The 16,088-nt window shown below is 48.7% G+C and overlaps 1 protein-coding gene across 1 annotated transcript; it reads right to left on the bottom strand.

The window, feature by feature from the left end:
• Positions 1-8,117: 8,117 nt before the first annotated feature.
• On the bottom strand, positions 8,118-16,088 carry NR2E3 (nuclear receptor subfamily 2 group E member 3). Its single transcript, XM_049905597.1, has 8 exons — positions 15,983-16,088; positions 15,250-15,370; positions 14,979-15,082; positions 14,658-14,897; positions 14,343-14,515; positions 12,947-13,193; positions 12,585-12,690; positions 8,118-8,250 (listed from the first exon to the last, which is right to left on the bottom strand). Exons 1-8 carry the CDS (start codon positions 16,083-16,085, stop codon positions 8,118-8,120), a joined length of 1,227 nt encoding a protein of 408 aa, XP_049761554.1. The 5' UTR covers positions 16,086-16,088.

The raw sequence follows: 16,088 nt of genomic DNA, 5'->3' as shown, positions 1-16,088 counted from the left end.
CATATGGCAGTTCTATGCCTCCTGTATTTAGTCCCTCTTTTTGATTATTGTGATGTTTTACATATTGACTTCAGTGATTCCCTGTTTTGAGTGTTTTTTTCTTTTTAAAATTAATCTTAATTTGTTTTTCTGATTTCCCTATTTGAGTTGATATCAGGATGTTCTGTTCTGTGACCTTGTGTTGTGCTGGTATCTGATATTATTGGTTTTCTGACCAAACAATTTCCTTTAGTATTTCTTGTAGCTTTGGTTTGGTTTTTGCAAATTCTCTAAGCTTGTGTTTATCTGTAAATGTTTTAATTTCACCTTCATATTTGAGAGAGAATTTTGCTGGATATATGATCCTTGGCTGGCAGTTTTTCTCCTTCAGTGCTCTATATATGTCATCCCATTGCCTTCTTGACTGCATGGTTTCTGCTGAGTAGTCTGAACTTATTCTTATTGATTCTCCTTTGTAGGAGATCTTTCTTTTATCCCTGGCTGCTTTTAAAATTTTCTCTTTATCTTTGGTTTTGGCAAGTTTGATGATAATATGTCTTGGTGATTTTCTTTTTGGATCAATCTTATATGGGGTTCGATGAGCATCTTGGATAGATATCCTTTCGTCTTTCATGATGTCAGGGAAGTTTTCTACCAACAGATCTTCAACTATTCTCTCTGTATTTTCTGTTATCCCTCCCTGTTCTGGGACTCCAATCACACACAAGTTATTCTTCTTGATAGAGTCCCACATGATTCTTAGGGTTTCTTCATTTTTTTTAATTCTTTTATCTGATTTTTTTTTTCAGCTATATTGGTGTCAGTTCCCTTGTTCTCCAGATCTCCCACCCTGCATTCCAATTGCTCGAGTCTGCTCTTCTGACTTCCTATTGAGTTGTCTAATTCTGTAATTTTACTGTTAATCTTTTGGATTTCTGAATGCTCTCTCTCTATGGATTCTTGCAGCTTATTAATTTTTCTACTATGTTCTTGAATAATCTTTTTTGATTTCTTCAACTGCTTTATCAGTGTGTTCCTTGGCTTTTTCTGTAGATTGCCTTATTTCATTTCTGAGGTCATCCCTGATGTCTTGAAGCATTCTGTAAATTAGTTTTTTATATTCTGCATCTGGCAATTCCAGGATTGTATCTTCATTTGGGAAAGATTTTGATTCTTTAGTTTGGGGAGTTGTAGAAGCAGTCATGTTCTGCTTCTTTATGTGGTTTGATATCGACTGCTGTCTCCAAGCCATCTCTAAGATATTGGAGTGATTTATTCTATATTTGCTCACTGAGTCTTATCTTGTTTTGTTTTCTTTCAATATATGTAGATGGGCTACTAGATTGCGCTGTCTTGATTGTTGTAGCCCTTGAATCACTTATGTCCTATTACCAGCTGGTTTGGGCTTTTACCAGATATATAAGCCTAAGAGTCCATTCACTATTCTTGAGTAGCATCTGATTTTGGGTCATCAAGTGTGTGGTGCAGACTGTCACCTATCCACCTAGAGAAGTAGTGGTGATAGTTGTGTGCACCAGATTCTAGTAGCAGCTGGGGTTCACACTCGGGGGTGGGGGGCAGGATGCTGACAGGCTTCCCCCAAGTGCCAGTGAGGTAGGTGTGTCTCTATTCCTAAAGCACTTTGGTGGGTGGGCTCTGCAGCTGTACCTTAGGCCCCCAATGCAAGTACCTCTACAGATAGGTAGGTGTCACCCTCCTTAGACCCCTAAGGCAGGAGGCTATGTGGTCTGGGGGGAGCTTCAGCCCTCAGTTCCCTGTTGTGGGTCAGTGAGGGCTCTGTTGAATACGCAGAGATATCAGACCTGGGAAACTTGTCTTTCCAGTAATCCGCTAAAACAATTACAGTCAGATCCCTATCAGAATTGCCTTTGCATTATAATAGCCACCTTGTTCCCTGTAGGATGAAAGCCCAAGACTGTGGATCACATATGTTTGGCTGGAGCTGGTTCTGTATTTTTAGTCCAGTTAGGGAAGGATTTTTGGTTCCTGGGTTTTTTGTAGCTGCTTCTCTCAGGCCAGTAGAATGGGTTAGGAAAAGACAAAAAAAAAGAAAGAAAGAAAGAAAGAAAAACCGCAGCGCACTTCACTCTCTGGCTCAGGAAATTCCAATGTTAATGAAGCCGCCTGGGAAGGGGAGGGGAGGGTTCAGATAAATAGGAGAGAGTAGCACCCCGGAATATAGACAAAGTTACTTATCTTGTTTGGCGATGACTGTTTTATCTGAGATTCCTGAGGGGTGTGTAGCCTGTGTGCGTTGGCTGGGTCGAGATTGCCCCCGAGGGTCAGCCCCACGTCTCGTGCTTGTGCAGTTTCAGAAGCCGTGGTCAGTTCCTCCGCTCCCAGTCCAAAGCCCAGCACCAAGGTTCCTCGGCTGGGACGCCGCACTCCAGGCTCCAAAACCAGTCGCTGCCTCCCGGTGACTTCTCCTCCTGTCAGCCACGTCTCCGCGCTGTCTGCCTGCACTGGCTGGGCTTCCCCTGAGGTCACTTCTGGGGGCTAGGGCTGCGTCCCGTGTTTGCGCCATCTCAGGATGCCGTGCTCAGCTCCCCTGCGCTTAGTCCAAAGCCCGGAGCCAAGGTTTCCTGACTGGGACGCTGGCTCCAGGCTCCAAAAACAGTTGCTGCTTCCCCGTGGTTGTTCGTTCTCAGTCTCTGTCACTCAGGTCAACTCTTTAGATCTGTGTTTGATGGTCAGGGTTCATAGATTGTCATGTATGTGATCGATTCACTTGTTTTTCCGAGTCTTTGTTGCAAGAGGGATCCGAGGTAGCTTCTGCCTAGTCAGCCATCTTGGCCCCACCTCAGTTTGTTAATTTTTAAAATTCTGAGCTCATCCTTCCCATTTCTTTTTACATTAAAGTCATTTTTATGAAATGATACGGATGCCAAACCAAATGATATCCATTGCCATTGAGTCAATTCTGACTCATAGCGACCCTGTACGACAATATAAAACTGTCCCATAGGGTTTTCGAGGCTGTAATCTGTACAGAAGCAGACAGCCACATCTTTCTCCTGCAGTGCAGTGGTGGGTTTGAACCAGGGCTTCAGACTGGTTCCTTCTGGTTCAAGCCCCTGCTGAGAATTTGCATTTCTAAAACTCCCACCAAGTTATATGTAAGAGTCACCTGGGGATCTAGTTAAAATGTACATTCTGGTTTACTATATTTGGGGGTGGAAATGCAAATTCTCAGCAGGGAACTTGTTAGAAATGCACATTCTCAGCAGAGGTTTGAACTGAAGAAACCCTGGTTCAAACCACTGACCTGTCTGTTAGCAGCTGAGCACTTAACCACTGTACCACCAGGGCTGGTAGGGAGAGTGAGTGGTAATTGTTTATTGAAACTTGCTTCATTGGCCAAATAAAACTTAGAAATGCCATTTTTAAAAGTGGCCCCTGAGATTGCTGAGTTGACAACAAACCTTTCTGATTATGAAGACGTGAGAGCAGAGAGGAGGAAAGGAGATATAAGCGATAAAGAGAACAGAGCTTTGACTTATTAAATTTGCTCTTTCTCCTAGACTGGCTAGCCGTACAGTATCTTGAAGCCAGTGACATACCATGAAAGTAAATTGTTCTCGCTGGGTGCCGCTGAGTTGATTCCAGCTCATATCAACCACTGTGACAGAGGAGAACTGCCCCACAGGATTTCCTTGGCTATAATCTTTAGTGAAGCAGATCTCCAGGTCTTTTTCCCATTCAGCCACTGGGAGGGTTTGAACGACCAACCTTTCTGGTTAGTAGCCAAGGGACTAACTACTAACCATTGCACCACCAGGGCTCCCAGAAAGTAGACTAGACTCAGGTAATGTCTGGGTAAGCGTCTCTGAGGCATAGTCAAGGAGTGTGTCACTTCCTGGTTCTGTGTGGCCATTTATCCATTCATTCAGCCCTCAAGCACTCAAGACACTGTTCTAGGCACTTGGGCTGGGGTACATAGTTGAACAAAACAACAATCCTGTTCCTTGTGGAGCTTGCATTCTAGTGGGGAAAACCAGTGATGTCCACCAGGTGGATACTGCTGTTGTTAGGTGCCATAGAGTTGGTTCCGACTCATAGTGACCCTATGTATAGTAGACGGAAATGTTGCCCAGTCCCGCACCATGCTCACAATCGTTGCTATGCTTGAGCCCATTGTTGCAGCCATGGTGTCAGTCTACCCCATTGAGGGTCTTCCTCTTTTCTGCTGACCCTCTACTTTACCAAGCATGATGTCTCCAAGGTCTGGTCACTCCTGATAATATGTCCGAAGTACGTTGTAGAAATAGCAAGGCAAGCCTCCCAGTTCACTGAAGACAATGAAGCTAACACCCCGGGAAGAGGGGGGATACCACTTTCAATTTGGATAACATGTCCAAAGTAAGCAAAATGAAGTCTGGCCATCGTTGCTTGTAAGGAACATTCTGGCTGTACTTCTTCCAAGACAGATTTGTTCGTTCATTCACAATATCTGAGTTCCACTGTTAGGTTATATTTATTCATGTGAATGAACACTTTTTGGCATTTTTGAGTCTTCTCCCTGCCCTTCATATCTTTAAATACTCCCTTAGGGGTTTAGTAAGGCAAGTGTACCACTAATCTTTGAAAACTGCAGCTCCAGTTGAAAAGAAAAGCCCAGATAGGCCCAAAGGGACTATCTCTGTGGTGCTTCATAACCAAAGACAATTCTAGCATTGAGGGTACAAAAGAGCTTGTTAGCCCCTCAACTAGCAACGGCTTTAAGTGCATTGAAAGAAAGCCATTCCCAAGAGAATTTTAGTGGGGCCAAGTTACAACAAAAGGTTAGATAACTCCAGAGATCGACTGCGTCGTATGCTGTATTAGTCAGGAAAACAGAAGTCACTCGGTATGTTACAGGTGAGGATTTAATATAGGAATTAGGGTTACGTAACCATTGGATGAACTAGAGGAGTAAAGGTCAGAGAAGCTCCTGAGAAGGTCAAGAAAGACAACACAGATCTCAGCCAAAAGTTCCAAAGTGCTGATCTGGAAGCTACTGCAGTTCTAAAGAAGAGCTGGCAGGAAGCTGCTGTGAAATCTCCCATCTCCCCACACATCTGGCTGCATCTACCTCTAGAGAATAATAAGCTTTTCTTCTTACCTTCCAAATCTCATGTGAGTGCTTCCCATTAGCAAACTCTAACCCAGAACCATAGGGGATAGGGATTCTGGGAAATGTCATTCCTAACTTCTCAGCAATGAAGACAAGACCTTAGAAGGTTGACAACAGACAATCCAGCTTATGTACCTCCTTTACTTTTCCAAGAAGGAGCCCTGGTGGCACAGTAGTTAAGCACTCGGCTGCTAACCTCAAAAGGTTGGTGGTGGGAACCCACCAGCCACTCCGCTCCGTGGGAGAAAAGATGTGGCAGTCTGCTTCTGTAAAGATTACAGTCTTGGAAACCCTATGGGGCAGTTCTACTCTGCCCTATAGGGTCACTATGGGTTGGAATTGACTCGATGGCAACGGGTTAATTCTCCAAGACTTCCTCCTGGAAAGCCCAATCTCTTCCCTGTTGCAGAGTTGCTGTGCTCACAGGTCCCAGACGCTAGTCTGTGAACTTGAGCAGACTACCTTCGCAGTCCTTTCATGTTTTCCAAACCCAGGCCTGTAGGATAAATGCGCAAGGCCTATCTGGTTGTATTTCAACCACGTTTCTTGCTAAGATGCCTTTGTTCAGGCTCTCTTTAGGCCTTTTAATCTTAGGGATAAAGCTTTTGATGGGGAACTGGAAAGTATAATGGCATTACCCTGGTGGTGCAAATGGTCAAGCGCTTGGCTGCTAACTGAAAGGTTGGTGGTTCCAACCCACCCAGCAGCTTCATGAGAGAAAGACCTGGCAATCTGGTCTGTAAAGGCTACAGCCTAGGAAACCCTATGGGGCAGCTCTACTCTGTCACATGGGGTTGCTATGAGTCAAAAATAGACTCGACTGCAACTAACAACAACAGTGCCATTCTAAATATTAAATAGCACGAATAAGGAGGGAAACCTGAAGGTTTTAGAAGATCGAGAGTCTCAGGTAGTCAGAGGGCCTAAGCAGGAAGGGCTTAAGTACAGAAAACGTTCCTGTCTGGCCACCAGCCTGGTGTCACTTCCAGAGCAGAGAATGTTCTAAAACATTCTCCTTCCACTCGGACAGGGGTCTCTGTCAGCTAGGAGAATTCAAGCATAGGCCAAAGGGCAGAGAACTCCTAGGAGCCCACGGATTTCTCATCTGACTTTTCCCTTCTGGACATCAAGCATTTCTTCTCTGAAGGCAGAAAGGGCAACAGAATTGTTCAGCTGGTTCGGGGGTGGAGTGGTGAGTATTGGAGGAAGTTCAGCAGAGTTTAGTAGAGTCAAGCCATGGCTGGAGTCCTCTCTCAGCCCCAGTTGGCTTTTTTTTTTTTTTTTTTTTAAATAAATGGTGATAATTGGTCCTACCTGCAGAGTTATCCTGAGGATGAAATAACAATGCATAGTAAGTGCTCAGCTCACTGCCTGGTATATAAGGTTCTTGATAAATGTTAACTATTACAATTTATTTATTTATCATTTTCCAGGTCTTCTGGGTCTGTCTTTGAAAAAGATTAGGTTTGTCTGAGCTTCACCTTTCCAGAAGGAACTAAGAAGTGGTGGACATTGCCTTTACTGAAAGGGCGTATAGCTGCCACATGTTAAGGTAGATGGTGCTCACCATTGTAGAAAGGGACCAGGAAGGATACGGAAGAAAAAAGGAATGTGGGACAGTGGGTGCCATCTGGAGTGAATCCGGGCTGTTGAATCCTGCGGGAGATTTTCCACTTGGCTTGAATCCATCGCTCCTGGACTCTGACTTGGAGTGGAAACCATGATGGAATTCACAGACCTTGTGCTCCTTCCTCCAGTGCCCCCATTCACTTCCCTGGGCCCAGACAAGGAAGAGACAGCCTTGGGCAACATTCGTTTTCCTGGTTTTGTTTCCTCATGTTTTTATTGATGTCTGACATAATACAAAGGAGCCCTGGTGGCACAAACGGTTAAGCACTCAGCTGTTAACCAAAAGGTTGATGGTTCAAACCCACCCAGCAGCTCCTGGGGAGAAAGTCCTAGTGATCTGCTCCTGTAAAGATTACAGCCTAGAGAACCCTGTGGGGCACTTCTACTCTGTCATACAGAGTTGGTAGGAGCAGAAAATGACTCGACAGCACCCAACAACGACAACCACAACAACATAACACCGTAAAGGACAAACATATTAAGTGTACTTAATGGATTTTTACACATGAATTTATCTATGACACCACCAGCCAGATCAAGATAACAGACATTTCTAGCACACCAGAAGGTTCCTTTGTGCCCCTTCCCGATCCCTGCCACCTCTCCCCCCGGAGGTCACCTCTCTTCTGACTTCTGTCGCCATCAGTCTTGCCTGTTCTTGAACTTTGTGTAAATGAGACTTGTGCCTGGCTTCTTTTGTTCAACTTAGGTCTGTGAGATTTATCCACATTACCACATGTATTGGTAGTTCGTTCTTTTTTTTATTGCTGTGTAGTATTTCATTAAGGGGCCCTAGTAGTTTGGAAACCCTGGCGGCATAGTGGTTGAGAGCTACAGCTGCTAACCAAATGATCAGCAGTTCAAATCCACTAGGCGCTCCTTGGAAACTCTATGGGGCAGTTCTACTCCGACCTATAGGGTCGCCGCTATGAGTCAGAATCGACTCGATGGCAACAGGGCAACAGTGGTACAATGGTTAAGCACTTAGCTGCTAACCGAAAGGTTGGTGGTTTGAACCCACTCAGTGGCTCTGCAGGAGAAAGACCTGATGATTGGCCTCCATAAAGATTACAGCCAAGAAAACCCTGTGGAGCTGTTCTACTCTGTCTCACAGGGTCTCTAGGAGTCGGAATCCACTGACCGGCAAACACCAACAACAGTATTCCATTATTTCTCCAATTTATCACCCATCCTCCTGATGATGTACAGTTTTTTGTATGTTATGAATGAAGCCGATATGAACCTTTGTATAATGTCTTTCAGTGGACATTTCTGCTGGGTACACACACACGTGGAATTGCTGGGTCCAAGAGTAGGCAAAGCTTTAGCTTTAGTAGGCTGAGACAAGCTTTCCCAAAGTTTTAGTTCCACCTCATTAGTTTTTGAACATGTCACAAAGAAGCTTCTCCATTGGAGTATTCCCTATGGTTTTGCGGAAAAAGAGGAGTTCAATACGTTCAGAAGTGATAAACCTCAGAGATGGAAGGAGCAGGAGCAATTTCCCAAACCTGAACAGGAGAGAGGACACCATCAGTTTTATCATCAGCTTCCAAGCCATAGTCCCTGGGGCAGTGCCTTCTCAGGAAAGGGAGGGGAGAAAGGAGAGGACAGATGAGAGGTGCCCAGGATAAGACCCCATTTGCTAGAGGCATCGCTTTCACCGATCCCTGATCCTTTGTCAGCTTACTTTTGTTTCGGAGTCCCTGGGTGATGCAACTACTAGCCAAAAGGTTGGTGCTTCAAACACACCCAGAGGTGCCTTGGAAGACAGGCCTGGTGATCTGCTTCTGAAAGGTCAGTCTTGAAAACCCCATGGAGCAGTTCTACTCTGCACATATGGGGTCGCCATGAGTAGGAATTGACTTGACGGCAACTAACAACACTTTTGTTTAGGAGTACAAAGTAAATATTGTTTGTTGTGTGTGAAGGTTATAAAGAAGTTATTTGTATTGTTATTAGTAATATTTATGATTATTATGATAATTATATGATGGTTCATACAAATTATATATTAGTACAGTGGTTAAGAGCAACAGAGAGCTACAGCTGCTAACGAAAAGGTTGGCAGTTCGAATCTGCCAGGCACTCCTTGGAAACTCTATGGGGCAGTTCTACTCTGTCCTGTAGGGTTGCTATGAGTTGGAATCGACTGGACAGCAACAGATTTTTTTTTTTCTTGATACAGCTATAGCTATATCATCTATATCTATATGGATATATCTATCTCTATATCTATGTATGGAATAAAAATATAAATTCCCCTCTGTAGGCCACCTAGGATGATAGCAAAATAGCCATTATGTCTGGGGTCTTAAATGCTAACAAGCGGCCATCTAAGATGCCTCAGTTGGTCTCAACCCACCTGGATCAAAGGAGAATGAAGAACACCAAGGCCACACGACAACTAAGAGCCCAAGAGACAGAAAGGGCCACATGAACCAGAGACCTACATCATCCTGAGACCAGAAGAACTAGTTGGTGCCCGGCCACAATCGATGACTGCCCTGACAGGGAGCACAGCAGAGGACCCCTGAGGGAGCAGGAGATCAGTGGGATACAGACCCCAAATTCTCATAAAAAGACCAAACTTAATGGTCTGACTGAGACTGGAGGAATCCTGGAGGCCATGGTCCCCAGACCTTCTGTTGGCACAGGACAGGAACCATCCCCGAAGACAACTCATCAGACATGAGAGGGACTGGTCAGCGGGGGGGAGAGAGATGCTGATGAAGAGTGAACTAATTATATCAGGTGGACACTTGAGAGTGGGTTGGCAACTCTTGTCTGGAGGGGGGATGGGAGGATAGAGAGAGAGGGAAGCCGGCAAAATTGTCAAGAAAGGAGAGACTGAAAGGGCTGACTCAAGAGGGGGAGAGCAAGTGGGAGTAGGGAGTGAGATGTATGTAAACTTATATGTGACAGACTGATTGGATTTGTAAACATTCACTTGAAGCTTAATAAAAGTTATAAAAAAAAAAAAAAAAATAGCCATTAGCTGAAAATGTCCTGAAGTTGAAGCCTAATTTTGGTGGCAGAGACACTTATCCAGAAAAGAAATTGTAATTCTGAATAAGGACAATTTGCCAAGGCAGGGGGCCCCAGTGCAGAGAAGGTGGATGGTGAAGTCCCAAGAGACAGATGGGAGAGGATCAGATCTACCTGGGTAGAAGGCCTGACAGCTGAGGTCAATACCCGAAGTCAAGGAGGCCACTCCCAAGTGGGGCAGCTTTACATGCAACTTCCACCATGGAGATCTTTGGGAAGCCTTGCTCTGCCATGCCAGTTATCTGCTGAACTTGCTTTGCTGGCCTGAGGGTTTTTTTTCTCTCATGAGTGGCACTGAGAATAACATACGCTTCCCTTCTCCCTTCCCCTCTTTTGTTTTCCTGAAATAAGGAATGGGTGGAAGAAGTAACTATAAAGTCAATTAGAGAAATTGTTTTCAAACTGCAGGTATTGGCCCAATACTGTTGTCGTTGTTGTGTGCTGTTGAGTCAATTCTGGCTCCTAGCAACACTAATGACAGAGTAGAACTGCCCCATAGGGCTTCCTAGGCTGTAATTTTCATGGGAAGAAACCGACAGGTCTTTTCACCCTCAGAGCCACTGGTGGGTTTGAACTTTTGGTTAGCAGCTGATTGTTTAAACTTTTTTATTGGCCAACTAAACCAAAAAAAAAAAAAAAAACAACTGTTGCCGTCAAGTCAATTCTGGATTTCCAAGGAGTTCTTGGTGAATTCCAACTGCTGACCTTTTGGTTAGCAGCCATAGCTCTTAACCACTGCACCACCAGGGTTTCCACTGGCCCACTAGTGGGTCTAAAATTAAATTTAGTGGGTCACAACCAGCCTTAAAGCAAACAAACAAAAACCCCAAGAAACAAATACCAGAGTAGATCGTAAAAAGTAAAAAATCAAAACCCCACGTGTTACGGAGTGGGACTGCTCCATAGGGTTTTCTTGGCGGTAATCTTTACAGAAGCAGATCGCCAGGCCTTTCTTCTGCCACGCTGCTCGGTGGGTTCAAGCTGCCAACCTTTAGGTTAGCCGAGAACAAAACCTTGGCAGCACCCAGGTAGTTGTACAAAGTAAAAAAATCAAAAAACCTGTTGCCATCAAGTTGATTCCAACTCGCAGCGACCCTGTAGGACAGAGTAGAACTGCCCCGTAGGGTTTCCAAGGAGCTGCTGGTGGATTGAAACTGCTGACCTTTTGGTTAGCAGCCAAGTTCTTTAACCACTGCACCGCCAGGGCCACTATACAAGGATAGGTGTTATTTGGTGGAACTTTGTTTCAGTTGTTTATGTGTGTATCAGGTCATGATGAAAATTGCAGTTTAAAAATAAAAAACAAAAACCCGAACTGCACTGACTTAGAGAACCCAAAACCACGCCTCAACGCTCAGTTCTGCCGGTCGTTGGCACTGAACTGCTGTAGAAGCAACAGAAGAAATATTAATCATTATTTTGTAATTCAACTCAAAGCCAGTATGCAATGCCAAGACATCTCTGGGAGCCGGTCCCAACAGAAACTTGGCCTGAGGGGGGTTGCTGGTTTCTGGGTGCCTCTGATGACCACACTCAGGAGACACTGTCAGGTCTCAGCAGCAGCTGTTGCCCCTCTGCACATAAGCAGCAGAACAGCTTTCTCTGCAGCATGTGTAAACCTTGGACGCTTTGAATCTTCTTAAAGAGAAATGGCCTCTTTTGGTGGGTAATTTTGCAGATTAGAGGTGATGGGAGGATGCCCATGATGACTTACTTCCTCAGAATGAACAGCTCCTTAGAGATGACTAGACGCCCGCTGGTCAAGCCTTGCTGTCTCCATTGTATCTGCTGGTGCTGGGCCAGGCTAGGCAGTCCCAGAGCACTGACTACTCCCCCCGCCCCTTCTCCTCTTTTGCTACACCCCCCTAAACCTGGCCAGAGCCAGGCTGTTATCCCCCAAACCCAGCCAGAGCCAGGCTGCTGGCCATGCATATGTTTTATGCAAGTGCCTCACTACAGGATGCCCCTGTATGTCTCCAAATGACCTTATCATGTTCCCTCAACACGATTTTTTCCCTTTTATATTTTTTAATATCCCTTTCTCCCAAATAATTCCTCTTCCACTGTTCATTACTTCCAATCAAGTGCCAGGTCTGACTCACTCCAACTCCTAGAGTCTTCTGGCATCTGTCACCTTCTCTCCACTTCATACGACCACTCCCAAAGATCTGAACTCCCCAGAACCCTGTGGATGATGGCAGTGGCTGCTGCACCACTCTACATCATGTCCAGCCCTGTGTGCGCCACTCCTCTGCTCAAGCGTCTGCAGTGGCTCCCCTCTGCCCACCAATCAGATACGGCCATCTCCTCACTGGCAGGAATCATCTGTTCCCTCCAAACTGAGCTCCTTCCTAAGAACACCTCGTGCTTGCCTCTCTCTCTGCCTTTGAAAATGGTGTCTTCTCTTCCTTTTAACCCTACCCTTCCAAATCCAACCTTGTTTCCACGGAGTCCCTCTCAATTCTCTTCTACACTTCCCACCCCCAACGGCCCCAATGGGTCTTTCTCTCCTTCAGATACATGCAACCCTCAACACCTCACCAGGGCAGTTCTTGTCTTTGGTGTGGTCACTGGGCTGACACCTGGGAAGACAGCAACTTTGTCTTATGACATTGTGGCTCCCCACTCCCAGGGCTTGGCACTGTGCCTGGCACACAGCGGGTGTGGGATATGTGTTGGTTGAACTGAGACCCTTTGTCCCATGTAGTGGGTGAAGGCCTGAGAAGGAGTCAGAGAGGTGGGCAGGGAGGTGGAGGGGCTAAGGGACAGATAGTGCCCGGGCAGGTGCTAAGGTCACCTCACAGGTTGGCTGGGGTGGTGGGCCTTGCTGTGCTGGCTCAGCATCACTTGGGACTGGTCCTGCAAGGCCTCCACATTCTCAGGATCCTTCAGGCCCCGTGTTTCTGGAGAGAAGCAGCGCCAGTGAGGTCCTCTCCCACGTCTCCCCAGCCTGCCCTCCCACCTCACGGTCAGCCGAGGCCCTGGAATGAATGAGTCCAGGCCTGCACCTTTCCTCTGCTGCCCCCTAGGGAAGACGCCTGCACACTGCTGGGTCTCTGTGGGGTGGCGGAGGGACAGAGGGAGGCAGAGGAAAGACACTAGCATTCCCACCCTTCCTCCCAGCCATTTCTCCCAAGGCTCAGACAAAGACTCAGTCACCTGGTCTGAAGAGGACCAGGGCCTTCATGCAGGCAAACTCTGTGGGGTCCACTGCCAGTGCCCGGAACCGTGAGATGGTTTCCTGCAGGGCGTGTATCTCCATGCTGGCCAGCTTGAGCCGTCCCTGAGAGCTGCTGGCAGCAGGGGCCTCAGGCGGGGCCAGCAGAGGGCAGCTGTCCAGGGGCAGGGACCACTGTATGGCTCCTAGGAGGAAGAGTTCACTCCATGCCTCCTCCAGCAGGATCACCTGTGGGCAGAGGGTGTGAACTCAGACAGATGAGTGACTCTGGCTCAGCCTGGAACCTCTGCCACTTCCGGCGGTGCCCCGGGAACAGAAGTGCTTGTCCTCCGTGCCTACAACATTCTCTTGACCTTGGCTTATCATTACCCCCTGCCTTGGACCTCCAATCAGCCATGACCCAGAACTGTGGAATTTGGTATCATCTGCCCAGCTGCTCAGCTCTGAGGTACTCTGGGCTCCATCCACAACTGCTCCTGGAACATTTAGGAAAGCCTAGAGTGATGCCATGGAAGAAAGGCCTGGCAAACTGCTTCCACAAAGATTACAGCCAAGAAAATCCAATGGGGCATTTCTATTGTGTAGCACATGGGGCTGTTCTGAATTGGGAGCTGACTCAACAGCAGCTAACAACAGAGTGGTGCAAACGGTTAGCTCTTTTGGCTGCTACCCAAAAGGTTAGAGGTTCAAGCCCACCCAGAGGTACCTCGGAAGAAAGGCCTAGCAATCTACTTCTGAAAAATCAGCCACTGAAAACCCGGTGGGGCGCAGTTCTACTCTGACCCACATGGGGCCGCCATGAGTCAGAGATGACTTGATGGCACCAGGAAAGAGCTAGGCAAGGTGGGAAGGCTCAGGTGCATTCCCCCAGAGCATCCTAACTTAAATGTCCAGAGGCTTGGCCTGACTCTTCTGAGGTGTTCCATCTAAACACACACATTCCTGGCTAAGGGCCCAGGCCCTCTGCTCTCCCATCAGAGAGGTATTTGAGAGGTGAAGAGGGTGGACTGAAACGCAAGCCCTGGAGTCAGAGGTCTTGTGTTTCAAGGGAGCTTAGGGTTGGCCACTGGTGCTGTTCAGAACCCTTCAGACATGAGGGTTTGTCTAGGAGGAAGAAGACACAGGGGGCCGTAGGTGCTGTCTTCAAACCCTGGGCTGTGTGTATCCCCACCATTATTGCTACCCCAGAGATGTATGTATCACCAATTGTCACCACCCTGAGACACGTACCACTGACCATCACTGACTCAGGGACATGTATGTCCCTAACTGTCGCCTTCTCCAAGCCGTGTGCACCTCCAATCATCACCTTCACAGGGGCGTCTCTGCCCCACCTGGCAGACCCACTGCGGGCCCTAACAGGCAGGCTGTGTGTACCTGGTCTCGGAAGGGCAGGCTGGAGAACACAGGCAGGTTCTTGGCCCACTTGACAGCCATGAAGAGTAGGCGGGCCGACGTCTCCTGGATGCTGTCCAGGCTGCAGGGCGGGGAGGAGTACGGGGACGAAGGGAGCTCAGGCTCATTGCTGGTGACGTCGATATGCTCGTCGGCTGTGGAGGGGGTGGTATGACGTCAGCTCCTACTCCGCGGAGGTGGCAGGGAGGACGGATGATCCACCTGGGGCTAGCAAGGTGGGTGTGAGGCCCCACTGTGGCCTGGGGAACAAAGGTGCAGTCCCCGCGTCCCACTTACCGTCTTCGGGCTCCAGCTTAGCGCAAGTTTCCGCGGTTATGAGGCTGGCCATGAAGTGGTGATGCCCTGGTGGCGTGAGGGCCCCAGGCCCCAGGGCTCTGGCTGCAGACACAGGTATGGGGCCCCGTGGGCTGGGCCCTGCTGGAGGCCGAGTAGCCGCCGGGGGCTCCAGTCGGGGCTCGCTGCCTGCCTCCGAGCGAACCTGGGCGGTGCTCCGGGGCTGCCGCTCGTTCTGGACGGCTGGGGAGGCAGGAAGGGTCAGCACACCCACCAGACCCGCTCCCCGTGGGGCAGGCCTGTCCGGGTGGCTCCCGGACTCACCGTCCTGGTTCATGCCCGCCTGCAAACACTTCTTCAGCCGGCAGGCCTGACATTGGTTCCGGTGGGCCTTGTCGACCGGGCACATCCCTGCACCCACCTGGCACCTGCAGAAGTGACGCATATGTCCCCAACTGTCAGAGTGCCCCACCCAGGCCCTGGACCACAGGTTGGGGACCTTTTTGCCCTAGCACCTTCTTCCCTGAACAGCCTCCACCCCTGGCAGGGGCAGGGTCCAGCGGGGCTCCCGCAGGCCAGGTCCTGCCCCTGTCACCTGTAGATGAGCCTCCGCCTCACGCTTCTCTTGAAGAAGCCGCTGCAGCCGTTGCAGGCGTAGATGCCGTAGTGCTTCCCGCTGCTGCTGTCTCCGCACACACGGCACTGGAGCGACTGGCCTCCGACTGCAGAGGCAAGGTGGGGCTGGGCGGGGCTGGGGCTGGGGCTGGGGCTGGGCTGGGCTTGGGCTGGACTGGGCCTGGGGCTGGGCTGGTTTGGTGTGGGGCAGGTCGGGGTAGGGCTGGGCAGGGCAGGGCTGGGATGGGCAGGCCCCACAAGGCCCTCCCTCCCCAGCAACCTTCTTCCACCCCCATGTCCCCCTCCCTGTCCACAGCTTCCTGCCCACCCCATGTCAACTCACCCACCCAGAAAAGTGTCTCCCTCATCCTACACCCCCAGCTGCTGCCCTCTCTTCCTCCTTCGTCCATGGCCAAGCTTCAGCATTGTTCCCTGCTTCACCTTCCTACCACTTGTTCCTCCTATCTGCAGCTGACATCAGGCTTTACCACCCCACAAACTCTCTCCACAATGTCTCTGGGGACCTCTCTGCTGTCGAGCCCTACGCTGTCCTGGCTCTGATGACCCCCATGTTACTAGGCTTCTGGATTTGCCAGCTGGTCCCCCTACACCTCCCCATAGCTCTTGGAGCTGAACCCAAGTCTCTCTGGCTCCTTCTATGGTCTCTGCAAACCTCTGGCCCACATTGAGCTCCCCAAGGACCCAGACTTTACCTCCAGAAGGAGCCATACCTGTCAGATCCTCCCCCAGGCCCCACCTGCCTGGAGACTCCTTCCTGGATGTGGAAGGTGTAGTGGCAGCCATGCTGGAGCTCATGGG

Source organism: Elephas maximus, chromosome 13 (genome assembly GCF_024166365.1).
Source record: "Elephas maximus indicus isolate mEleMax1 chromosome 13, mEleMax1 primary haplotype, whole genome shotgun sequence".
Classification (NCBI taxonomy): Eukaryota; Metazoa; Chordata; class Mammalia; order Proboscidea; family Elephantidae; genus Elephas; species Elephas maximus.
The sequence above is the reverse complement of the archived record's forward strand: the minus strand, read 5'-3'. Positions and strand labels throughout refer to the sequence as shown.

Bases quoted from the DNA above. Each gene is read 5' to 3' on its own strand.
- NR2E3 (XM_049905597.1), bottom strand. From the start codon at position 16,085: ATGAGCTCCAGCATGGCTGCCACTACACCTTCCACATCCAGGAAGGAG. The intron at 14,898-14,978 runs GTGAGTCCGGGA...CTGCCTCCCCAG, and splicing joins GGCGGGCATGAACCAGGACG to CCGTCCAGAACGAGCGGCAG. The intron at 13,194-14,342 runs GTACACACAGCC...CTCTGCCCACAG, and splicing joins GCCTGCCCTTCCGAGACCAG to GTGATCCTGCTGGAGGAGGC.